The 25,881-nt window shown below is 38.4% G+C and overlaps 1 protein-coding gene, 1 long non-coding RNA gene and 1 pseudogene across 11 annotated transcripts in view; 2 read left to right on the forward strand and 1 right to left on the reverse strand.

The window, feature by feature from the left end:
* Positions 1–25,881, reverse strand: part of LOC146453652 (uncharacterized) — an 82,915-nt gene that overhangs the window by 23,294 nt on the left and 33,740 nt on the right. The window lies entirely within an intron of this gene.
* LOC146453653 (uncharacterized) overlaps positions 1–25,881 on the forward strand; it is a 101,300-nt gene that overhangs the window by 19,391 nt on the left and 56,028 nt on the right. For 2 of the 10 annotated variants that reach the window (XM_085096245.1, XM_085096246.1), the window contains exon 1: positions 25,662–25,881. This exon is cut by the window's right edge and continues 232 nt beyond it. The exons of 3 other annotated variants lie outside the window; for them this stretch is intronic. Coding sequence is in view for 5 of the 7 variants with exons in the window: in XM_085096247.1 (XP_084952373.1) it covers positions 3,940–4,099; positions 5,409–5,626; positions 6,403–6,616; positions 14,320–14,576; positions 16,970–17,132; positions 18,021–20,326; positions 20,694–20,748; positions 21,666–21,920; positions 22,506–22,583; positions 23,042–23,235 (3,900 nt within the window). In the remaining 2 variants the exon portion in view is untranslated. Of the gene's footprint in view, positions 1–3,743; positions 4,100–5,408; positions 5,627–6,402; positions 6,617–14,319; positions 14,577–16,969; positions 17,133–18,020; positions 20,327–20,693; positions 20,749–21,665; positions 21,921–22,505; positions 22,584–23,041; positions 23,424–25,661 lie in introns of those variants that run through there. 5 more of the 10 variants (XM_085096247.1, XM_085096255.1, XM_085096256.1 and 2 more) reach the window with 5 other exon arrangements.
* LOC146453655 (uncharacterized) lies at positions 7,137–10,194 on the forward strand (annotated as a pseudogene).

A 25,881-nucleotide genomic window follows, 5' to 3' on the forward strand; every position in this document is an offset into this window, starting at 1 on the left:
ATAATAATTTAATTTTGAAGACGACGTGTACGACAAAACACAAACTCAATTTATGAATAAGTCTACAAACATGTAAAGCAAAGAAAGGGAGATAGAAAGAGATCGAGAAAACAGGCGACGAAGAAGCGAAGTTCCACGTCAAAGATAGCGATTGAGAGTGGTAGCAAACAGGCGAAACATGAGTGACGAACAAAGAGAGAAAGAACAGGAAAGGGTGCCGAAAAAACCCCGTGTTGCGGCACAGGGTTTGAGTGTCTCATTTCACATTGCCTTACATAAATGAGCGTATGCGCTGTAACCCGGGTTGTTTTTCGGCGGGAAAATGAATGGCCAACTTCGCTGCTGGCCGCGTTTGTTTGGCGGGAAGTTGCATCGCCAACTGCGTTTGAGAAAAAAACAAAACAACAAAAAAATAAGTTTGAAGACGACAAGATACAAAGTCAATTTTTATATGTGACCAACAGCAGGAGAAAGAGCAAGGCAACTAGCGGCGGGAGAAACAAATCGACTGGCACATCATGAGAATCATTTTACTCCGATCCGGCGCCACGAAACGTTGGATTTTTCCTCTTGAAGTGAAACGTTTCGCTCACTTAAGCAATGGAATAAAGGGACTGGTTATTCTCAGAAGAGGCGAGTACATTCATGCAATTTTGTTGACAAAACTTTGCTAGTTTGCTGGTTTGCAAGATATTGTTTTTTTGCAGTTTTGACACGCCGTTTAACTTAAGCCTTAGCTAATACTGCTAACTTCAGAACAGTATTTTGAGCTCATTTTTTCGGTCCATGTTGATTATTTTCCTTGGAGTTTTATTTTCTGATCTCGTCCAATTTTGCCTTCAAACAGCGGGAGAAAGAGCAAGGCGGATCGCGGCGGGAGAAACAAATCGATTCTTTTAGCAGCTTTTATAGGCGGCACTTCATAAACAGCGGCCGAATCTTGAAGATAAATTATTTTACTCTAATCAGTGTCTAATCCGGCGCGATGAAATGAAATTAAGATTCGATGGATTTTTTCCTCTTGAAGTGACACTCAACGTTGTAAACGAACGAAAAAATCAGCAATCGAATAAAAGAACTGGTTATTCTCCAAAGAGGCGAGTATATTCATGTGATTTTGTTGACAAAACTTTGCTGTTTTTGCAAGATATTTTTTTCTTGTAGTGTTGACACTGCAACTTGTTTAACCTCAGAGCAGTCTTTTGAGCTCATTTTTCGGTCCATGTTCGCTATTTCCCTTGGAGTTTTGTTTCCTAATCTCATTCCATTTTGCTTCATTTAAAAAAAAAATTGATTCTGAGCTATAATAGTCAGTCAAACAAACGTCTCCCAACATTGTAGCGTTGGCATAAACTACTGACAAGTTTTTCTCGCATATATTTCTGACAATCTTGACAGAGAACAAACAAAAATACTTAAAACAGTCGGATATAACCGCAAAGATTAAGATGTGTAAGTAATTTTCACTGAAGTCTTTTCAAAGAACGTTAAAAGCGAATGTAAAATTAAAGTGTGATTTTATTTTCATCAAAACAAAGTTTACGCAAAACATTCATTCGCTTGTTTTTTGTGAATTTTTCAATGATCGTTGTTTAGTTTATTTCTGTACTTATTGCTATGAATTATCACAGTGCTTTTTTCATTTATTACTCAAAGATATATTTGAAGTGTGTTTTTTGGTTAGTGTATCCATTTTCTTTGAGGTTTATAGCGTACGACCTTCTTGATAAGCAAAATTTACTAGACAGTGACAGTGCCGGTAGCGCGCGTTGGCTGCTCACAAACCGTTTTGCCTCGATCATCTTAAAAACTAAAAACAATAATAAAAACAAAAAATATAATTTTGAGCCATTTAAATTCCGCTTTTATAACACAGAGGGCAAAATGTTGCTAAAACTATCAAGGAACTTCATAAAACAGTCAGTAAAACACTCATCGAAGGCGCAAGCAAACCAATGAACAAATTATTTAATTTTTTCGTAGCGTACAAAACAAACAAAACCAACGAGAACAGTTCCCATTAAACACATGTAATTAAGAGAGAATACAAGTTTAATTCAGGAGCAAACTAACAACGATAAATCAAATGTTAGGCATCAATTAATTGTTCACCTGCGCTGTAAAGCTTCCTACCGCTTGGAAATCACACGAACATAGATCGATACTAAAATTAGCAAACGATGGATCCAAAGAAGGAACTTGCGGAGTAATTTCTTCCTGCTCCTTCCTCCCATCAAAAGGACACTTTCATGCTCGGTTATCGTTCGTTGAAAGCACTTAGACGCCATGACTGATTTCAGTTTTCAACCAAACTTAATAAAATCAATCCGATCCAAGTCTTTAGCTTTTGACACAAATAATCTTTTGCCGTTTCTTGTGAGAGACACCAAAATTAACCTTTAGGAATTTCCCTCCTAGCTGCAGCACTTGATTTCCATGTATTTTTGGTACAAAGAACCCGGCTTAAAGAGTCGAACTTCGAAAGAACCTCAAAGAACTTGTTTTTTTTTTTTTTTGACACAAAATGCAGAAACCAACAAAATGTAAAACTGTCGTGCTCAGTCAATCAGGAGCGAGTATTTTCGCCGCTCGCCCAATCAGGAGTAAGTAATTTTGCCCTCGGTGAAAGGAAAATTACGAAAAACTGCCCTCTGTTACAACAAATTAGCATTCAGTAATTTTCCCCTCTGTTTTACATTGTTACTGTTGATGAGCAGTTAGCTGCATATGCATTAAAAATGTACTATATAACTGCAGAATTGATGAAGAACTCATAAGGTTATTACGTTCATACAATAAGCAGACTTCTATTGTGGAGCTCCGCTTTTAGGCTTGGCTAAATATATATATTACGATTTTTAGATCACATAACAACAACATTAACTACCGGTTACCGTTAAAAATTTCAGGATGGCTTGCACATCGGGCGGTAAGAGGTTAAAGCCAATCGGAGAAATTTCTTAGAAAGAGCTTTATGCCTATGAAATCCGTACGAGCAGCGGCCATAATGTTCGTTTCCGTCGCTCGGCACCACTCAGCAAAACATTTGCACAAATGTGCACAGCTCTTACGCTTCTCAAATAAGCTTGACGTTTAAAAACTTGCACTGAATGTTTGTCTCAGTGAGGTTGTACGTCGTACACTTGGACTTGCCTGAAGTGTTTTAAATCGTCCGCGAGGAATTCAGTTCAGCATGAAAAAGGCCGTCCTTGCCCTGATCTCTTCTTTCGCTCGGCACCACACAGCAGAACATTTGCTCAAATGTGCACAACTATTACGCTTCTCGATGAGCTGGAACTTCAAAAGCACTTGAATGCTAGTCTCAGAAAGGTTATAATTCGTACATTTAAACGTTTCTTGAATTTTAGATGTCCGACTGTGTCCGATGTTTCTTCGCTTTCGATTTTTCATTCAACTCCGTTTGCAAAGAGCAGCGCGTGTCATGTGATCATTACGTTTCGCGCGCTTTGGTCGGAGGTTGCCTCAACATCCGGTCGTTTCAACTTGAAGGAAATTTTTTCTTAAAATATAAAAATTAAGTAAACTTCAACAGCAATATCCAAACGCTGAGAATTCAATAAAACAATTATTCCATTCGCGCTTGTTGGATATGAGATTAGTTATAGCCAACTCGGCGCTTCACGCCTCGTTGGCTATTTACCATCTCATATCCAACGCGCGCTCATGGAATAATTGTTAAATGCATAACCCTCGGGACCGGAACGAAGTAAGAATTAAAAATTTCGCCCCCCGAGCCTTACATATTTTCTCTATGAATAAGAAAGGAGCCTGGGCCTCCCAGGCCATTACCCTAGTTCTACCTTTCTATCATAATAGCAAGCCTCATTTATTGAAGTCACTTGAAATTGGCCTTGTGTTGTTAAAACTATTACTCTTACAGCCCTCCTACTTAATGTATTAGTGTCGTCTCCTCTTTAGGATCCGGAAGCTATTAGCTCGAACAGTAACTCAAACTACCAGTCTAAATTGATGGAGGACGTTCTGGTATCACTCCGCAAGCTCAAAGAGACAGAAGAACATCCGCAGGCAGACATGTGGTGTCACTTTGGAACGGCAGTCATCAGAGTTCCTGAGGAAGGTAATGATTTATTTTGCTTCAATTACAGCTGAGCACATTTGGAAGGGGATTCGAAAACAAGTGTTGTTTTTTTGTTTTAAACAAAACAAACAAAAACGAAATAAAAAGTAAAGTAAAAAGTTGTGCCACAAATGCCGATTTTTTTTTTAAGTTGCATCCTGGAAAAAAAATTGAAACAGTACCGGTTTGTAGAGGTTATTCCTACTCCCCACAATCAACGCTGATTTCATGTGAATGCGTTCTCTGTGCAACTACATTCGATTAACATTGAATGGGAGAGGTAGGTAGCACTAGGTACTCGAACTATGGTTGACTTAAAAACAAAAGAAGGGGATATGTCAACCGTAGGACATCTCTCCATACCCTGCACAATCTCCTAAAGTCCCTGATACTAAGCTCTCTTCACTCTAGCTATCGAAAAACAACACAACCTTAGCTTCTTTGCTCTTTTTATCGAAAATGCTTATTTTGATTTTGGTCTGGACAATTTCTTATGGCTTTTATCAGTTATCCATGTTCTTCTTAAGGTTACCCTTGCCCTTCAGAGGTGTGTTCAGAGTTGTCTCTTTTCCAAGCGATGTAGTGCGTCCTGTTTAAACTGTAGATACCTGAACCCCTATATCAAATTAAAGCTTATAGAGCTGGCTATCAAACTGCCGAAGTTTTAGCGCTGTTTTCTCAAATCATTTTTTTCACCTAGAGGAGCCACTTCAAAGAGCTAAAACTCAAAAGGAATTTGTTCGTTTGCCTTCAAATTTGGGCAGTAGCTAGTTTAACATATAAACAACAAAAATGTGTATACAAATTTTTCCTTTCGAAATATTTTTTCTCCGAGAGCGATTTTTGTACGATCACTCCACATTTTTTTCATCCTATTTCAAAAATGCTCTATAACTTTTCATTGCGATTGAATATGGCAAAACGCAGACAAGTTATTTTTAGGCGCTTTGGGTCCGGAAACTGAGGATCAAATTAAATTAGCGAAAAACAAAATTCGCTTTGACGTGTAGCTTTAAAAAGATAATTGGGACGCTCGCATTTATAGGTCGTGACAATTCATTTCATTTCAAGATTCTTGGTAAAGTTTGATAGCCAGTTCTATAAGCTTCAATTTGATATAGTTGTTTAGGTATCTACAGTTTAAACTGGACGCCGTACATCGCTTAAACGCGAGACACCTCTGAAGGTATAGGGTAACCTTAAATCACTACGTGAAATTAAACTCTGTTGTCATTACCTCTGAGTAAGAAGGAATAAACTCGTACTCGTGATCAAAAATAGATAAGATTGTGTTATCGATCTTTCCTAGAGAATGTCATTGAGGCAGAATGGGGCGTCGATGAGGCGACGGATAAACTTCAATTATCAGATGAGGGACATAACTGGAAAACGGCTTTTAGAGCAGGAGTGAACTTGGACGAGAGAATGTTTAAAGAAAATAATTACGAGTTTTATCAGAATGATCCATATATAGCGAGATATGATTTAACATATCTCACGCCATCCCATCATCAATTAAAGTGTAAGGTAATTATATAAGTAATTTCATTTCGCGTTGTTAAGCGGTCATCCTCGTGGAATGGCTTAGTAACCACTTAATACAGGTTGCACAGAATTGATGTCATATACAGTAAAAACGCCATTTTATTTAATAGTTCAGTGGTAACTTTTAAGTTAAATGTACATTAAAATGTGCAGTTAATGTACCAAAGCGCTCACAAAATCATTTACTCAATTGAGAAAATGCAACGATAAAATGGCGTGACAAGAAAAACGTGAAATAGTAAAATGTTAATGCTAAGATCCTACAGTCAGTATTGTTAAGGTCGTAAGAAATTCAATTTCCTAGCAAGCTGGTCTTTACTATATTTTAGTGGTCAAGACAATGGAACTTACGTTGAGAAATAGTGAATGGTGACCGCGACCGCTCAATAGAGGTCAAAATTATAGTAATTTAAAGGGAAGTATAGTCTTAGGGACTTTGACAAGTGACCTCTTAATAGATGGTGACCGCTTAAATTCGATTGCAATGACCCTTCATGATTATGATAAGTGGCTCTTTCAGTGAAAAACTGAAGGATTCTAAATGGTGCAGAAAACAACTATGGCAAATTTATATAAACAACTTTAAAAACAACAGGACAATCTTCCGACATCCACGTTCCTTTTGTTAGCTCCTAGTATGCTACTCATCTTTGCAATGAAGGCGTTAGAAAAGTAACCAGCGAATTTATTTTATATTTTTCATTTATTACCATTCAATTGTTATTACTTTATTAGGCTAAATTCTTTTTCTTAATTAGGTGTGGGTTGCGCGCGAGAACGTCATAGAGAGTTTGGAGGATATTGAAATCCCTCTCGTAAACATCTTGGAGGAAATTCATTTTGAAGACGAAGTAACACGATCACGTTGTCGAGGATGGCTGGTTCTTAAATCTCGGAGATATTTACAAGCTGACATTTTGTTCCCTGGTTGCAAATATGATTGCACAAGATTGGCCATTCATGGGCCAGCAGGTAAGATGTCCTTTAGTCGTTTTCTTTCTAGTCATCACTGACAGTAATTTATGCCGAGCCACCTAACGAGGATTATTTAAAAAATAAAAAAAAATACTTTTATTTTGGCGTTCTGTCTTTCAATATGGTTAAGGACTTTTAAAAGTGATAGTTGTGTATGCTAAAACTATTCTCGGGAACGGGTCCTTTCTTTACGCAAATTTATTATGAGCTGCTGTTGGCCTTTTAAGGTTAATAGGGACTCGAAGTACAACGTTGAAAATTCCACACACTGGCAAACTTTACGAACTCTGATGACGCAAAGCACGGTCCGTTGTAATCAATGATAGTGGAGCCCGGCGCTGCATATCGGCTAAACATGGCCATCAGACTTCTAATAACGGCCTTGGAGGTTTGATTAGAGAAGGAATCAACCTCAATGAAGCAGTCAGCAACAACCAGGAGAATTTAGCCTGAGAAAAAGTAGAAGAATAGGCACCCTAAACGGTTTTATTGAAGGGCAGTAAACTTTGCATCTGTCATGTCCGTGGGGCGTGGCATTTCAAGGTATGGCTCGCACCCGAAGTTTGTCAGGGTAAGCTCTCAAGCCAACCTCGTTCCCAGGGCCTTTTTCCTGGCTTGGCGGCAGGGCGGAGTGGGAAAAAGCCCTGGGATCGGATCGTGAATTCCTCATTTTGATTGGTTGATTGGAAAAGGTCCTGGGAACAAGGTTGATAATTTATGCATTATGTTGAATTCAAATGGCGGAATGTCCGCCTCGACGAAGATTTCTCCTCGAAATCCAGTTTGCCGACTCTGAAGTGATTCTCTTGAGAGTCGTTACATGCTTCGAATATTCAGCAAAGCTGGTTTATCAAAAGATCTATGTTCCAAAGTCCATAAAACTTGTGACACAAAAATTCGGAGGACGATACAAGGTCAAGGGTATTATTTAGAGGTTGTGTTACATTCGTAAACAAGATGAAACAGTTTATTCAGAGAACCCAATCCATAGAAAATACGTCTTATTCCGATCAAAGCTCAGAATATGCTGTAAAGCGATGCGTTCACCTTTCACCTTCTTCCCTTCGGCTGTCGAAGCGTTCATTTACGAATATGCCATCCGAAAGCTCCGAAAACCCTTCCGATACTTCTGTGCACGTGGATAAGCCGTCGAAGCGAATCCCACCAACAAGAAAGCAGCTTTTCTTCTCAACTCTGCAAGCTGCGACAGTTTTAATGCTTAAATCAACGGGAGATAACTGCTCAAAGAAAACTTCTTCTTCGGATCAGCCGAAGCGAAATACTAATTCAAGCTCTGCAGAACAGCCGTCTTTCTCAACGCGTGGTGCCAATGTCAAAATCAAAAGGCCTTGATTGGACAATCCTTATTGTGGATCACCTGTCGACGTGAGCGACATCGAGTTCTGGAGAGCAGCCTTCGTTTCAAACTCAAAAAGCTGCAAATAAGTAAGGCTTAAATCAGGAGACAGTGACTGTAGATCATTATTTGAAGCTTCGTCGCATTAGCATTAAGCTCAAGCTTCAAGTAAAGTAGATTTTTTTGTACCCGATCCTTATGAACGAGGTGTGGCATAAACTCAACCTGGTGAAATGTGTGAATACAGTTCTCATCATTGAAGGTGGATGTACCAAAAAGGTCAATAATATAATATAAGCTGATAAATTTCCTTTATTATCTCCCTTTGCTGCGGCGGCATTCTTTTTTAACGAACTCTTATTTTTTTGGAACAATTTTTGTGTGTAACGCTTGCATGTCGTTTTCATTATTATTCTGTTGGTTTTTTCTGCAAACGTCGTCTATTGTTCCTTAGTTCATTAGTATAAATTCGCGTCTTTGCTTTTTTATTCATTCTCGTTTTGTGGTTTAGAATACAGTTTAGGGTTTTTGCGTTTTTGTTCTACATCGATCGCTTCGTTTGTCCGTTTTTAAGGCCATATAACGTTTGCAAGTATTATTTTAGCTCGTCATTCCCGCTTATTTTGTTATTTCTATGTTCCTGTCTTTTAGTTCATCCTTTTGCTGTGGTAACTTGTATTTTCCTTGTTTATTTTTCTAGCAACCGCATCGATCATCGCATATAGCAACGTTTTACCACATCGTTTCTCTTTATGTAATTAACGAATATTTGACATTAAAGAACAAGTTATAGCGCGTTGGAGCAATGGTTTTTTGGCCCCATTCACCCTTACTCCCACTGTAGCAGTGGTATCAATTTACGCAGTCTGTGGTTGATAATCCTTTCATACTAATCTTGACAGAACTTTTGTTATTGTTGAGTAGTTTTGTGTCATTAGTTAGGGGGTGATTGAGATTCCATGTAAAGAATCCTTTCAAAAACATAATGTATATGGTATTTAAACAGCGGCATGAAGGGTGAGTGGTAAAGCAATATTTTACAAATAAGCTAAGTCAAGTGGGTGAGAAAGATATTGTGTTTGACACACCATGTAATTATCTTTTCATATATAGACAAGCTACTGTCTGCAAAAACAGCCATAAAAAATTGGAAACAAAGTCATAAATATCCTCACTTGTGAAGATATGGGCAATATGCCATTTGGATTTAGTTTCATATGGATTTTATGTGTGTTGTATTTTCCAGTACTACACTCATGCCCATATAATAATAAGTGACCTTTGCAATGAATTGAAAATAAGAGATCATCATTGCATGTATGCTGAATTTGCCACTCTTACTTCTGCTCCCCTTGTATTAGCTTCAAAGAACGACTGAACAAACTTGGTGTGTGCCTGTCAACTGGGAGAAGGGATACTCTGCTAAAGCGCTTGGGAGGTCACTTTTTACATGTAGTTAATCAAAAGTGCATTTTAAAAGAGTAAGCTAAGATATACCTATGGTAGTTTACAATATTTACAATTTGTGATGATGTTCTAATCAACATCAGAGTTCATTTCAATTCTACGCTCAGTACTGTGCTCAAATCTAATCGAAAAGAACAAATGTAAACAAAGTGATCAGTGTAATGGTATCAACCGAATAAATTACATATCAATAGTGTATTTTAAGAGAGTAAGTCAAGATGTATATACAGCAGTTCACAGTATTTACAATTACTGTTAAAGTTAGTGGCTATATTTAGGCTTTTCAGGTTTTTTGGGTTCTTTTCCTTTTGCCAGGCCCTTATTCATATAAGCTTTCTTTGATGAAAAGTTTACCCTGGTTAAATGACACTAATCATCGTTATCATTATGGCAGTAAAAACGTCTGGATGCCCTGATATCCTAAACAATGATCGGACGGTCAGTTGAGCCAATCAATGCAACGATCAAAGTCCTTTCACTGATTAAAATCCCAACTCCTAATCATAAAGATCCTAGTAATGAAATTCTAAAACTATTTACTATCCATAAAATCCTCAATCTAAATACTAAAACTTCTGTTCCTCACGATGGAAAAACTTAAAAAAAAAATTATTATTATTATTATGCGCAGTAAAACTATCTGAATGCGCAGTATAAGAAGCACCACAGGGCGCGTAGCGTAACCTGTGAGCCAAGCGAAACTTAAAATAGCACGTGAATAAATCAATAGAATATATATACATATATAAAAAAAATATATATATATATATAAAATATATAAAAATATATAAAAGCTATACTTATACATTATTATTATTATTATTATTATTATTATTATTATTATTATTATTATTATAATTATTATTATTTTTATATTAATAATCATCAGAGTTCATTTCAGGTCTACACACAGTATTGTGCTCAAATATGAGAGTAAAATAAGATAAAGCAGGGTTGTCGCTAAGTGTCGGTTGCCGGCTGACAAAGGAGATAGCCGGCAGGATTTTGGCGGGAAACCCTGATAGAGCAGTTCACAATATTTACAATTTCTGCTGATCTTCAAATCACCGTCAGAGTTCATTATTAATTATTATTATTATTATTATTATTATTATTATTATTATTATTATTATTATTACTATTATTATCATATTACTAATCATCAGAGTTCATTTCAGTTCTACACATAGTATTGTGATCAGATATAAGCATAAACAACAGATGTACACAAGCTGATAAGCATCATGGAATCAAGGGAAATAATTAAACATCAATCGTGTATAAAAGAGAATAAATCACGATATATCTACACTAAGGGACTAGTCTGAAATTAGCAGGGGGTAGGGTGGTGGAAAACAGGGGAGGGTTACAGTTTTTTGAGCCCTTCAAAAGGGAGGGTTATGAAAAAAAAAAATGACAGGAAAAGAGGGAGGGTCACAAGAAATTAAGCCACCATCATGGTAAAGGGATGCTTTAATATCGTGTTTTGCAAGATACCAAATTATGTCTAAAATCCAAGGCATGCAATTATTTGATAAGACAAGCTATTGAAAGTATAAATGCAACAACCCATCTTATAAAGCATCTCATTTCTTGCTTTTGCACATCAATTTATTGTTAAATATTACTCAGAAGAACTTATCTCCCTAACAGCATCACTATCAGAAGCGCTACAATCAAGATCATCCTCAACATTATTCTTACCACTGCCATCATCATCATCATCATAGTCATGCCAACCATCACTATCATCATCCTCAGTCTCACTCATGGCAAATGCCATATGTTGCTTGATAACGTCTTTTGCAGCCACAGTTAACAGTCCCTTGTCAAATGGATATCGAATGTAAGGCAACTATATCTTTTTTAGGGTGCTTTTCCCCCTCATAATAGAGTAAGTAAATAGCAAGGGGTAACATGCCTGCACGACCTCTAACAATAGAAACATTTTAGAAGTGTAAACTCTATATTCTTTTCTCTGACAAGCATGTCATACAGATATTTTCCTTTTTCAAAGGAAATTAGTGGTGGCTCTTTGAAGATTTCTTGTAGGAAAGCCTGGTTTTGTATTGAGTGCCATTTTCTCATTTAAAAAAAATTTTGAGGCTGGGCACTGATGGTTGATATTGTTTTACGAAAGGCAATATTTGTTTGGGGGTGTTTTCTTTTTGCTTCAATGCCAATGACCTCTTTGTAAATTTGACATCTGATAATATTTTTCAGTCAGATTATTTGGGTAGCCTCTAGCAAGGAGGCGTGATGTAGATTTTTTAATATTTTTCTCAAATGTTGTTTTCTGAGGAGTTTTTTCGTTTAGGTCTTATGGGCTTCGACATTAACAAATCCTTTTTTGACTCTTGGTGGGTCGCTAGAGAAAAAAAGGTTTGAGTCGGCTTGCATGTGTTTTGATATCCGGTATGGAATGATGATAGAATTAATTTCCTTTTTTGTGTACAACTGTTTAAACACAGGTTTTAATTTAAGTTTGGTTTATTAAAAGCACTGACTCACTTCCCCTTTACCACTTTATATAGAATTCAGACGTTTTATTTACTCAGGGGAGGGTCATGGAATTTTAGGACGCGTTCCAATTGAGGGTCGGTGCATTTAATCCCTTCCTTGAAAGGTTCATTTTATTTTCATCGCTTCACTGAAAATATTCCTCCTTCACTTTCCCCCCTGCTAATTTCTGACAAGTCCCTTAAAAAAAATACTTTTTTTAAATCTTGGTGGGTGGCTAGAGGAAAAATGCGTGTATTGAAAGGTTTCAGTCGGCTTGCATGTGTTTTGATATCCAGTATGGAATGATGATAAAATTGATTGCCATTGTGTACAACTGTTTATACAAAGGTTTTAATTCAAGTTTGCTTTATAGGTGGTTTTCACCTCACACATCGTCACGCAAGTGAAAAAATAAAATCCTGAACCATTCAATAGATAAAGTCAAGAAATTGATATGTTGTAGAAGAGTGATACATAAATAACGTGTGAAAGCCACAGGGCTGTGCGATATCTCCTAATCGAGTTATTCAAGAAAATGTACCACGGAAAATTACAGAGTATAGAGTGTGTGCACGACGGCCATGTTGGAGGACCAAAACAATACAATGATTTTCCTTTGGGAAATATATTCTATTTTTATGCAAATATCTTCTATTGTTTTAGTCCTCCAACATGGCCGCCGTGCACACACTCTATAGTTTGAGACGGGGCACCAACATGGCGGCCGGAAACCAGCAAAAACATCTGGAGTTTACCTTGGCTATTTCAAAGCCTTTCTTCTCTCTGCTGAACTTTCACACATTGACATTAACGCTTCTATTACATGTTAGCTGATCAGACCTAAAAAAAAAAAAACACGAGGCGAATCGATCTTTTAATGTACGTTGCATGTGTAGAGCAGCAATCCTTCTGTCAGGCACTGCGCAAAATTCTAAACTTCAAACTGCTCTATTTTCAAAACAAAGAATGCTATCCTGCTGAAAACGAGCAAGCCGATGGAAATTTAGATTTTCTTATATGCGATGAAGATAAAAACCCAAAATTGTGTTTAGTTATGAATTTCAGTTTTTTAAGACGTCATGTGAAAACCAAGAATTAAAAGTACTGAATCATTTCCCTTTTACCACTGTACACTGTATATACAATTCGCACGTTTTATTTATCCAGGGGAGGGTTATCAAATTTTAGAACGAGTTCCAAGGGAAGGTCAGGGAATTTTAGTCTCCTTCCTCTAAAGGTTCATTTTATTTTCATCGCTTCACTGAAAATATTCACCCACTCCCCCTCCCCTTCTGCCAATTTCTGACTTTTCAACATTTTTGTTGAAAAGTAAGCATGGTTATTTAGTAGTATCTTGTTATTATGGTTCAGTTGTAAGAGTACGACATAGAGACAATGTATGATGTTCCAATAAGCAGTGTAGATATCATAGAAGTCCCTGATGAATTATAAATATAGTTAAGAGTAAAATTTGTCATTGTTTAAACAAAAAAAGATAGAGAATGGAGCAGATTTTCGCCGAATTGTAGTCGCAATGTTAATACTTGTCGGTGCGGTGACCATGATTTAGATTTCTGAGATATAAGCTACGCCTGTAACAAACATCACAAGGCATACCATGATTCAAAACAATGAGCTTCATGACATTGTCCTGAAAGACTTTGCTTCCCATCAGCTCTCGAACTTCCTTGCTTAACAGAACCTTTGGATGGGCGAATACAATTCAAGTGTTGCCATTCACTACACGTGCTCGCTTGGTTCTTGTTATTTTCCGAACAAGTTCTCGGCCGGTTCCTTCTCGTTTACAGCAACTTGCACGACATCAGCGGTTATCCTCCGAGCTTTTAAGACTTTCAGCTGATCATCAATGATGGAATTTAAAGGGCACACCACAATAACTATGTTCTTGGTGGTCTTGCAGAATAGAAATGAGGTTGGAAAGTGAAAGAGCATTGATTTGCCAAATACAGTGGGTAAGACTCCAATAACATCCTGACCTTTCAGCATATATTCAAAACACTTCATTTGAAGAGGTTTTAAATTTAACGATGGATAATTACTATTATTTATAGAAAATCTGACTCGACGAAACACTGACGAAAACTTTGGTTCACTCGAAGTGACCGCCATCTTGAAAACTCCGTTTAACATATAATAATTTAATACATCCAAAATATTTGGGTGTTCTGAGATCATGTGACCAGCCGATCCCAGGGCCTTTTCCCGCCAAGCCCCGCTCCGCCCCGCCACCAAGCCCAGGAAAAGGCCCTGGGAACAAGGCTGCCTTCAAGCACGATTTTGTTGCGTAGTAGCCTTTATTTATCAGTTAACGTTCAGTGCAGTCAATCCTGACCCGTTCTATATCTTGTCACAGAAAGCGGCCTGGCCTCAGACCACGTACCACATAAGCAAGTGCGAAAACCTTTATTAGCATACCTATCTCGACTAACTTTGACTGACAAAGATGGATTCGGACTACATCTCCCAGAGGATCTACCCGAGGGATTTCACTTAACCCATAGGAGGCTGTCTAAAAGAACCCTGTTCACCCCTGGTTCAGGGTTTGCCGTTATCCTCTCGAGGGAACACACATGGTGCAACGTCATAGGGAAAGAGGAATACAGGGAATCAGTAAGTGAACTTAACAGTTTACAAAGAAAACGAGTAAAGCCAACTTTTTGTTGCGGATCAGTATACACAAACTGATAAGGTCTGTTAAGACAACATTTCAGACTGTACGGTCTGTAAAAGCAGGGAAATGCTATATGCATCTTTTTGAAAGTCATAGCCAGTAAAAGCGTTTCGATGTGAACGGTGTGTAGACTGTTAAAGGATTATTCGGTCAGGTGACGGTCTGTTACTGATCTGCATCTCCAAAACGGTTGGGGCTCGTGATCGTTTGATGATCGGTATTGTCTGTACTAGGGACCTTAAAAGTCAGTCCGTACTTACGGTCCATAAAAAGCGGAGAACAGACCCAGACTAAAGCCAAAACAAAGGCTATATCCTTGTTTACTTCGTTCGTAAGGGAGAAGGGTATTGTTTTTGTGATCTGACATTTTTCTGAATGACCCGGGTGACAGTGAAATAAACCAAACAGCCAAAACAGCAAGAATCTCAAAAAATCCACACTACAACAGCTTACAAAACCAAAACAACCAGGCTACACTTGTGTTAATAACCCGTTCTTTAAGCGCGCCTTCCCCTTATCTACTTCGATTGTCAGTCGGAGCCTATTTCGGTGAACTTCAACTGGAAAGATTTTTTTTAGGTTGATCTGTATCAAGTAACGACCGATTAATACAGATTGACTGGATCAAACGTCGAAAATTCGCATGAGCCAAACCGAAACGCATAATTTTCCTGCAAGATCCTTGTTGCAACTGAATAATATTTAACCAATGTGGAAGCTTAGCTAAACTAAGAATGTAACAAGGATCGGTTCGTGCGACGCAGATCAGAGCGTTTGACTCACGCCAAAGATTATTTAGGAGCAGCACAAGTACATTGCATAATATTAATCCTGCTTTTAATGGAACAGCATTTACACCAACAAATATGACATGCATATTCTAAGGAAACCGCGAAAGATGCTCACAACGCTCTTTTCCAATGGTGTCCACGTTGAATGAATTGTTATCTACAGGCCAAACTAAGCATACATGTCTAGGTGTGTGTCACGATGAAATGAAGGGATATTTCTTAAGGACATTGATACTGGGCTGATCATTTTCACGATCAAAAACAAAGATACTAGTTACACATATTTTTTGACAGATGTTAAGATTTCTGAAGATTTGTATATGTGATTTAATTATTCTTAATTCTAAATTGTATATACTGTCTTAGTAATTCTCATTTGTTTTATGTACGACTCACCAGCTCTGCAGATTTCTCTTATCGTGTTGAAATAAAGTTCTTGATTGATTGCTTGATTGACGATAACTGGCTGACAAGCGGTTTCATCTGTTCAATTTTTTTTCGTCCATCTATATACTAATCGCTTAAACCGGCCATTTACGCGGGATGCCCTGAGGGCATGCCGTGTCTATAAATGGGCTCCGTATCTTTTTTTTTTTCTTTCATGGTAGCTTCAAATGTGCATCTTTCAATTATTAACTCGTTTTACATGTGTTAAATTCAGTTTTCTCTTAGAGGGGATCTTTTTGTCTCCTATTGTCGTTATTGTCTTTAACAAAATCGGTCCAATCAGAATGCAATATCTTAGTGGATGTCAGGAGTGATCGGAGAGGAGTTAATTACTAGTGTGACGTCACGTCCTAGTGATCTCTCGGTGGAACTGAAAAGGCGTCTTTAGTGACGAGGCCATAATTATTGTTTTAATGTTTTAGATTCCAATGTTCCTTTTTTAAAAAAGAAAATTAACCCTTTTGAAACGGTAATTGAAAGAATAATTTCTAAGAAGCATTCGACAGTTAAAATGGTGCAAAATGAAGAGTTTAAGGCGAAGGAGTCATGCTTCTGTTTGACGGTTGTAGAACCATGCACAATACGTGGGGGAAAGTCATTGATAAACTAAAACGCACATCGTATCACTTTTTCGAATTGATGCTTAAACGCAACTGGAAATCCACTTCACAAAAAGGTTAAAGGTTTGATTGTCAATTTTTACTAAAAGTTTTTATTTAGCCATTGCTTTTTGCCTGTTTTCTTTCTGGGTTTTTTTGGTGAAACGAGATCAATTTGTAATCTAACACTTTTATTTACATAACCAGAATAGAAAACGTGAGTCAGGCCACGTTATCGTAATGAAATTTCCGGTACAACGATAAGAAGCGTCACACGAGGGAAAAAAAGAACGCTATCTTTGTGACTCAAACTAATCCATCAGCTAAGATAGTTTTATAAATCTGCAAAGCATACAATGGGAATCAATGACGCCACATTAAGCATCACGCGTAAATGCCAGTATAGGCATTTTGTTTATAGAACGCTTGCCGAGATGAAATATTTGAACAGCTAACTGTAAATAAATGCAACTCTGGGTTTCATTATCTCCGTAGCCTGATCTCTACTTACACTGCGAAGAGTGGTACAGGTTACTTAGCAGTGGAGTTTGGGAACCAAAGACCATAGTGAGAAAGATACCCGATTTCCTAACGTTTGTAAGAGAAGTCCAACAGTTAGTCGTCAGTGAGATTCGTGGGAATGGATCAACAGGAACAAGTAAGGAAAAAGCCACGAGTAATTTTCTTTGAATTCCATGAATACAGCTGTTTCGACAAAGGTTGTCCAGAAAAAAAAGAAAGGGTGAAGGCGTACGCGACAATGCAAAAAGTTAGTCTGGGAAATACCCAATAAATTTTGAAATCCATTGGGTATTTCCCAGACTACCCTTCGACATTGTCGCGTACGCTTTTTCGCTTTTTTTTTTTGAAAACTTTTGTCGAAACGAACTTTTGTCGAAACAGCTATATGCGGATGGTGCGTTAAAACCTGAACAGAAAGGCTTTCAACGCTGAACCACATTGTTCCCTTAACGCTTTCCCTTACCTCAAAACTGATCATCAGCATTTTTTGCTGTGAGCCACTACTGATTCCTGGAATTGATACCAATTAATTCCACATTCTTTTTTTTAACATTAACTCTTATAGACACGACGCGTGACATGGCGTGGTTGACATTTTTAAAGTAAAAAGATAGTGGTCAACGAGCTTGTTTCCAGAGTTACAATAACTTAAAGCTAAATTAAGGGCTAATCGTTAAACGGCTTATATTGTTGCTATGGAAATCTCTAAAGTGAAAAAAAAAACTATAACCAATAATTAGATATTTGTTTGATACCATTTTTGGTATATCAACTGATGAAGAGTGGTGGTATTGCTCCGTCCAATTTTATGGTAGTGGGTGAGTACTATAAGGCAGTGCCACCCACCTAAACAGGGTTTTCTTGTAAAGAAAGGACAACTTTAACTCTAGAGAGGGGTCGAAAAGGAGTTTAACTTTTTTGCAACTTCCGGGAATGCAATCATGGTAAATGTTTGACCATCGAGAGTTTTGAATATAACGGATTGGCAAGAGGATATTTGTTATTTCGTGTTTTTATATTCTAGTTCCTCCTGAAATTCTCGCCCGTGGTCCTGCCGCTTTGGAAGCCTATAACCAGGCCCTTGCTGAGGGAAGAACGTCTGTCAAGAGGGTTCCAATAATGCTTATTGGACAGAACCGTGCAGGAAAGACAAGTTTAAAAAAATCGTTGAAAGGGATTTGCTTTGATCCAGATGAAAACAGCACTGTGGGCATAGAGGTCGATCCTTCTCTTTTCAAGGTGACCACTGAGACCTGGAGAACAGGGATGACCGAAAACGACCAAAATGCTGAAGAAGCCATTTCCCTTGATTATCACACAGCAATGTGGATGTTCGATAACTTAAAGGAAAGGAGGAACAGCACCCAGGTTGAAACAGATACAGAAGAAAATGAAACTACTTTGGATTCTGAAATCACAGCAATACCAAGCGAACCAAGACCAACTGAACAACTAAGTGATTCCGAGAAGGCTGAAATATCTAGCGAACAACGAGCCATGTCGAACAGAGACGGACCACAAGTATCACCTTGTGCATTGGAACAGAATAAAGAGGACGACTTTGACAGTTCCGCTTCTTGCGTTCCAGAAGAGGTAGCCACGGTAACTGAAACCCTGCTTCAAGGTGGCTGCGAGGATAACAGGGAAGACGTATATTCAACTTTGTGGGACTTTGCTGGGCAGTCAGTTTACTATGTGACCCATCCGCTCTTCATGTCACCACGGGCAATGTATTGTTTGGTTTACGACCTCAGTCTAAATCCTGACGAGTTAGCTGAGCCTCCCTTGAAACAAGGAGTATACGAGAAATCCCCAGAGCGCTTCAATCCAAAAACTAATTTGGACTATCTTGATTTTTGGATGATGTCTGTGGCCTCCCTAGCCAGTGGTAAAGACGACAACAGAAATGAATCTCAGTCAGAGGGTCTCCCTAAGAAGCTACCTGCAGTTTTCTTGGTTTGCACTCATGCAGATACACCCTACAATGATCGCGACCCTAGAAAACTGGCTTACAAAATCTTTGGTTGTCTGAAGAAAAAGCCATATGGCTCCCATTTGATTGATGTGTTCGTTGTGGATAACACAAAGTCAGGGACTGAGTCTGAGTGTTCCGAGGTGATGCTCTTGCGACAGGAAATTCGCACTACTGCTAAAAATCTACCTCACATTAAAGAAGACATTCCAATCAAGTGGTTAAAATTTGAGAAGATTCTTAACGCAATGAAGGAAGGTGGACAGAAACGCATTTCCTTAGATTTAGCAAAGGTTATTGCGTCGAAAGACTGCAACATTGATCAGGACAAAGAGTTAGAGACATTGATAAACTACTTGCATGACCTGCGAAGTCTGATTCATTTTGATGACTCACCAGACCTGAATAAACTGGTAATTCTGGATCCTCAGTGGTTGATTGACGTGTTTAAAAAAGTGATTACTGTCCAGCCTGCTCACCAATGTAAAGAGAAGAAACTGGTAGAATTATGGCTCAAACTTGAAGAGGAAGGAACCCTGGATGAAAATCTTTTAGTACATGTGTGGAAGCCCTTAATTGAGGACAAAGACACTTGTGACAGTCTCATTGGAATTATGGAGAAATTCAGCTTACTGTGCCCTTTACCATTAGATGCCTCTGGAAGCAAGAGCTACCTTGTGCCATCAATGTTGAAGTCTCATCCACAAAAGGGGGTTGCTAAGCTTGTTGCTACTGCGAAATTGCCGTCTTTGTTTCTCAAATTCCGAAATGGTCATGTCCCTCTGGGTTTGTTTCCAAGGCTGGTCCTAGAGTTCTTTCAGTGGGGAGAAGAAAATAATTTCTGGAGGTCAGGAAGATCTAAGATGTTCCACAATTTTGCCAGATTCTTTACCTCTGACGACGAAGAATGCTCCGTGATCCTTCTATCCCACTCCTCCTCCGTGGAGGTGGTTGTTCACAGAGCGAATATCAATCTTGAACTGGCCGAAGAACTATCCTCAAAGATGACCATGTCCGCAGATTTGCAAAATTGCACCAGTGGGGTCACATGTGCGCTTGCTGTTCGTAGACAACTTGGTTTGATGCTCGAGTGCATGCGCAATGAATTTTGCTGGCTTAGAAATATGAGATATGAAATGAGTGTTATTTGCCCAGTCTGTTGTTGTGGACGTGCAGTCAACTACTGCCAGACTCATCATAAGCAAGGATGCCACGAAGAGCAATGTCTGCACTTCTGGACACTTTCTGAGTTGTGCAGTGACGAAAAGAACGCAAATTGTACGAGGTCTGCCACTGCTGAAAACTGCAGAGTTCCGGTCGCCAACTTTACACATTGGCTTGCTTCTTCAGAGCACCAGGTGAAGAAACAGTTAATCAGACATTATTTGTTTTTAACAATAATGCATTCTTTCGATGATGCACTCCTTCCACCGTGTTTTATCGATGAAAGTGCCGTGCATTGACAATTTGGAAAATTGCTGACAAATTACTGACAGAATTACTGACAGGTAAAAAATTAAAGTTGAGAAAATAGTTTTCTTTTATAAAAAAAAGCACATTCGCGAATATTTAAATGATTGAGAACATAGTGACACGTGCTAGTAGTATTTTGATATAATGATCGATAGGTCTGGAATTTTACGGAAAAAGAAAAGCTCATAAACTGGCATTTGTTGGTTACAGTAAAGTGGGTATTTATTCCTTCCAATTTTTGTAATTTTTTAGATCTCGCAGTTGGCTGTTGGTGAGCCCGACGAAAGATGTCCTCCGTCTGGTGAAGGTGAGTTAATTTTATCATCTTTTTTTTTTTAACAAAACCATTGATTTAGTACAAAGGAAACATGTCATGTTATCCAGGTAGTTGTATTTATAAATTGAAATTTGTGACAGCCTATCCATGATAGGGAAGCAAGGATGGCGCAGGGGGTGAGAGCACTCGCCTCCCACCAAAGTGGCCTGGATACAATTTTCGGACTCGGCGTTATATCTGGGTTGAGTTTGGTGTTAGTTGTCGCCCTTGCTCCGAGAGATTTTTTCTCCAGGTTCTCCGGTTTTCTCCTCTCCTGAAAACCAACATTCCAAATTCCAATTCCATCTGGAATCTGAGGGCATCAGGTTTGTCTCACCCTCGTTGAACAAAATTGAGTTATTTATTTAGTTTGCAGCCCTCTGTAACAGAACTGTGAAGGCCTGAAGGTCTGCCAGGAATTTGACAAAAACTCTAGTAGGGCAAACAAAAACTCTTTAGGGAAAGCCTAGGATACTCGTCAAGTTCAAGCTCACAAGCTGATTTGGGTAATTTTTAATAAATTTTTCAGACTCAGGTGTGGCTCACCGTTGCAGCAAAAAAAAAAACTTTTTTCACCAGTCACTTTGGCTGGACTCTACATTCTTATTACGGGCGCCAGTCACAAAACGTAATGACGCCATTTTTGCCTCTGTACTCTTATCACAAACTGCACGACACTAACCAATAATTGTATAGATCAGTACCACGGCTGGAACCCAGATAGGTCTGCAACTTTAGATAACAGATATTATGGAGATGATAAAAATAACCAAGAACTACCTCCACTTATCCGATAAAATATTGCGCAGTTCAAGTTTTTTTGGAGGTCAATGTCCATAGATGATCCATTTCTGCGAAAAGTAAGTATCAACATAACGCTAGAAAATCTTAAACTTGTCTTAAATCAGTTCGCTTCCTAGGACAAGGAGGAAAAGCACTCGCTGTACCCGAGAAGCTCCTGGAATCCCTTTCTTGTCACTCCAACGATTCCAAGCAGATTGTGAGTCAATGGAAGGAGAATCTTCAACTGGATCAATCCTCTCTGAAAGAGCCAGACCCTGAGACAAAGGCTCTGATCCGCTGTTTTACAAGAGCAGCCAAATGCTCAAACAGGGTTGACGTGGTCCAACGCTTAAGGAAAATCTTGCCAGCTGGTATAACTGGTAGGTTAATACTTGGCTATAAAGTGCATTACTGGCTATTTAACAATTTTACTACTGAATTTCCAAATGTATGAACTCACAACCAACAAGGCCTGTAGCGTCAAGTTGGTATTTTGTTTCCACCCATGGAGGACACAGAGCGTCCATCAGTTAAGAGTCTGAGTCTTCCCTGATAGATGTATATTTAAAGGGTACGTTCTTTCACCGTATTGCTGTGTTGAGTAGATTTTGCTCGTAACATCGCTAATACGTTGCTACATGTAGTCAGTTGCGCTTTGTTTGACTGTACGATGCGAACGTACTTTAATTGTAACTTGCTATTCCCGTTAACTCGAATGGTTAATTGGCAGCCTTTGGGAGATCTGAGCATCGACTAATTGCTCGGATCTTTAAGGATAAAGACTTACAACTTTTGTGTTTGTAAAGATAACGTGACTTTTGTTTCCTTATCTACAAAGCCCTCCTCACCAGGCATTCAATATTGACCGTTCTACTGTGGTTAGAACACTCTCGTCTTTGCAGCACTGTCACTATAGTGATGCTAATAGATGCCTTTTATAGTGATCTTTGTTCAAATTTCTATAGGTCCACTGTTACCTGAAGACCTTCATGTGCTGAAAATCCCAATTCAACAGACCACACAGCTCACTATTACCTTAAGTGGTAAGCAAACTGTTGCCATGTTAAATGTTACTATATGCACTACTCAAAAATATTTTGCTATAGTAACAAGCACATTTCAAAAGAACATCATTTCAAAAGGTTGAGCAATTTTTATCTCTACCATTCATTGCCAGGGTTCTTTCCCCTTAACACCCTAATGGTTAATTCACAACTCCCCACAGCTAATTTAGGGTAAGAATTTTCAGTTCACCCCCATCCCCGATTATAGCAAATCTTTTAACATTACAACGCTATCTAAAGGTGTCCATCATGATGTATGTAGATTAAGTTGAAAAACTGGAAAAACAAGTCAGGCGCTCAGTTAAAAGTAATGGTCAAACACAAGGTCAGATACCGAGTCGCATTTGACGGAGAACACCAACTTCGCTCTTCATCGAATTCTGGATTACTCTTTTTTAAGCAGTCAAACTGAACTGGCCCTTGCCTTTGTTTCCCAGGGGGAGATGAGTGGAAGTGTGTTGCAGAAATGCTGGGTCTGAATCCTGAAGAGATCCGTTACCTTGACAGACGCACTATGAACCCAGCTGATGCTTCCTTGGCTTATATAGCAAGACGCCGACATCTGACTGTAGGAGATCTTTATGATATCTTGTGCGAGTGTGGCCTACCTGTGATAGCTGACAAACTGTAAAGAAGGTGATATTTGTAAATATCACATTAAAGCAGGGATTGTGTAAAGGAAAGAGGAAAACTATTTTTTTATTCAGGATGTTTTGGAAGTTACCCCAAAACACTTTTAAATTTTTGTTATATTCATCATATTTTACTTATCAATCGAAGCGTAGTGAATAAAAGTGAATGGCTATGAAGCCAGACAAATGTCTTTGTTATTTGATTTTGTTAGAAATTTGTGGCCTTGACCGTGCACAAACCACAGTTATAAATTTGGAAATGTGTTGGAGCAACTGTCCAATAGAAACGTTCCTGTTTAGATATTCAGCTGTAGTGTAATCAAAGGATTGTGCACGGTCGCGGCCCTTCCAGCATAAATTGTAGCACCATGGTGCTTTGAAGATGGCAAAGTTTCATAACCAGTCGATAATTTAACTATGTGTAAAGTCTCTGGCTTGAAATAGTCACTCGCCTTTCCAGGCCAGGAGTTTCGAATTCTCTAAGAGAAACAATAAATCGCAAAATACGCAATGAAATAGTATGAGTAAGAATGCACTCAACCAAAACTCGAGATTTCTAAGTTTATGTATATAATACTGACATTCATATTTGGGATTGACTTATAATGTTTCAAGAAGAAGTTCTTATGAGGACATGAATCTATTTTGTATCAGAATGAAATCAACCCAATGCATCTTATATTAATCCTCAATCTAATCAATTTTCAAATAGTGTTAAAATGTCTGTGGATTTCTTTAGTGAATTCTTCATAGGGGCCGTTACATAAGCATGTAAATTTCTTCAAAGAATCATGTCTTGTGTATTGGAAACTAATGTGTTTTAAATACAATTAATCGAGTTTGACGGAGTCTTTTCTTTTCCTGGTTTCAAACCATTTACAGTTTTAAAGTATCAATGTAAGACGCAAACAGCAGGCTGACGCTAACCGATGGGGTCTAAAAAAAAAACCCGTAATTAAGGTCAAATATGCCTTCTTTGGGATTAGTCTACACCTACGAAATAAGACCCAAGAATGTTGTCTGAAATGTCAACCGACTACTTCCCCCAGGAGACGGCTGACACTTCAGACTACAAGACAGACTGAAAGTCAGCACTGTAAAATACAGAATGAGAACTAAGTTTACCTCGGAAACTATATTAGGCCTATTAGGCCTATAAGACCATCGCGTCCCTTTTACAGCGAGGCATCCAACGCGCTGACAAAATGTTGTTTGAAGACTTGGGTAAAACTGAAGCCTAACGGCTATTTTAAATCATTAATCATAACTGTAACAAAATTCTGGAATCTGATCGGCTTTCAGCAGCCATGATTTAAGCAATAATAGGACATTGTACGCGTCGTCCCTGTTGTAATTGGACAGTATGTGTCATTTGCGCGCGCTGTAATTAAATCGATCTCGAAACTTAACTCAGCTGTTGTCCTCCATTTAATTTATTCACCAAAAAGTGAAGCTGCCGGCTTTTCTCTTAAATGTTGTTAAAGTTATGAATAATTGGTAATATGACCTCGTGTCGTCCAATTCTGTCTGTAATCATAATCGTGATTAAACAAATCAGACTCCCGCTGCGCGGTCGCCCGATTTTGTTATTCACTGGTATTGATTTCAGACAGATTGGTTTCCACCCAGTCCTATACCCATTATGTATTGTGGGGGAAGGGGGCTCATATTCCCACTACTAATGCCGTTAACTTTTGTTTTCCATCTCGTCCTTGGTGGCTTTCGACTCTGTGCGCAATAATGCGAATTCTTTTATTTTATCGCGCGTAAATAACAGCTCCAATACCATGTTATCCCTGGTCCCTTCTTCCCGACCCCTCCCCTGTTTCTGATCCAGTTTATGTCCCATTTTTCTGTGGTCCAACCCACCTGTCATCACCCCACTAATAAAGTAATTGTGCGGGGCGACCTGCACCGTTTGTAACGTCTTTCATGGTTGGTGGAGAGGAAAAAACAAACAAACAAACAACAGAATTATATTCGCAACCTCTATAATAACCGCAGGTTATCAGGGTCCAGTGAAAAATAAAGCTTTTGAAAGGTGCAGGTGTACTTAATTGTGCGGCAATTTCGTTTTCATGACGTATACATAATTTAATTCTGTAGACCTTCACATTGACTATAGTTTACTTAAAAACTAAACACGATAAGTTTGTGATTAACAAGACATTGTTTACCTAGTAAGAAATTGCAATTGACCTGGCCTACAAAGCTGACAAGCAAAACAATGTACTGCCATTTTTATCGTAATAACAACTTTTATCGCAGGTTTTCAATGCAAAGCTTCATTCATAACGGAGTGCGCGCACACTCAGTTAAGTCATGGAAATTTGATTGATCGATCAAAGGATTGATTTATTGATTGATTGCGTTACAGAAAATGAGCAAATGTTTTTTTTTTGTTATGTCAATTGTGCCGGTGAAATCTTTAAAGTTAAAAAGACCCTCTTAGTAATGCTAGTGAGTAAATCAGTACATGAATACCCGAAAAAATAATCCTTTAATAAACGGGATGCGAAACCTTGATCCTGCGATACCATTGGAGAGCTCCGAATAAACTAAGCATCAAGCCAACTAAATGATGAGTAGTTACGGACAAAGGAAGAAAGAAAGAAAAGGAGAGAGCGACAAAAGAAATACTGCCC

This window comes from Pavona decussata, unplaced genomic scaffold (genome assembly GCF_977016875.1).
Source record: "Pavona decussata unplaced genomic scaffold, jaPavDecu1.1 SCAFFOLD_324, whole genome shotgun sequence".
NCBI lineage: Eukaryota > Metazoa > Cnidaria > Anthozoa > Scleractinia > Agariciidae > Pavona > Pavona decussata.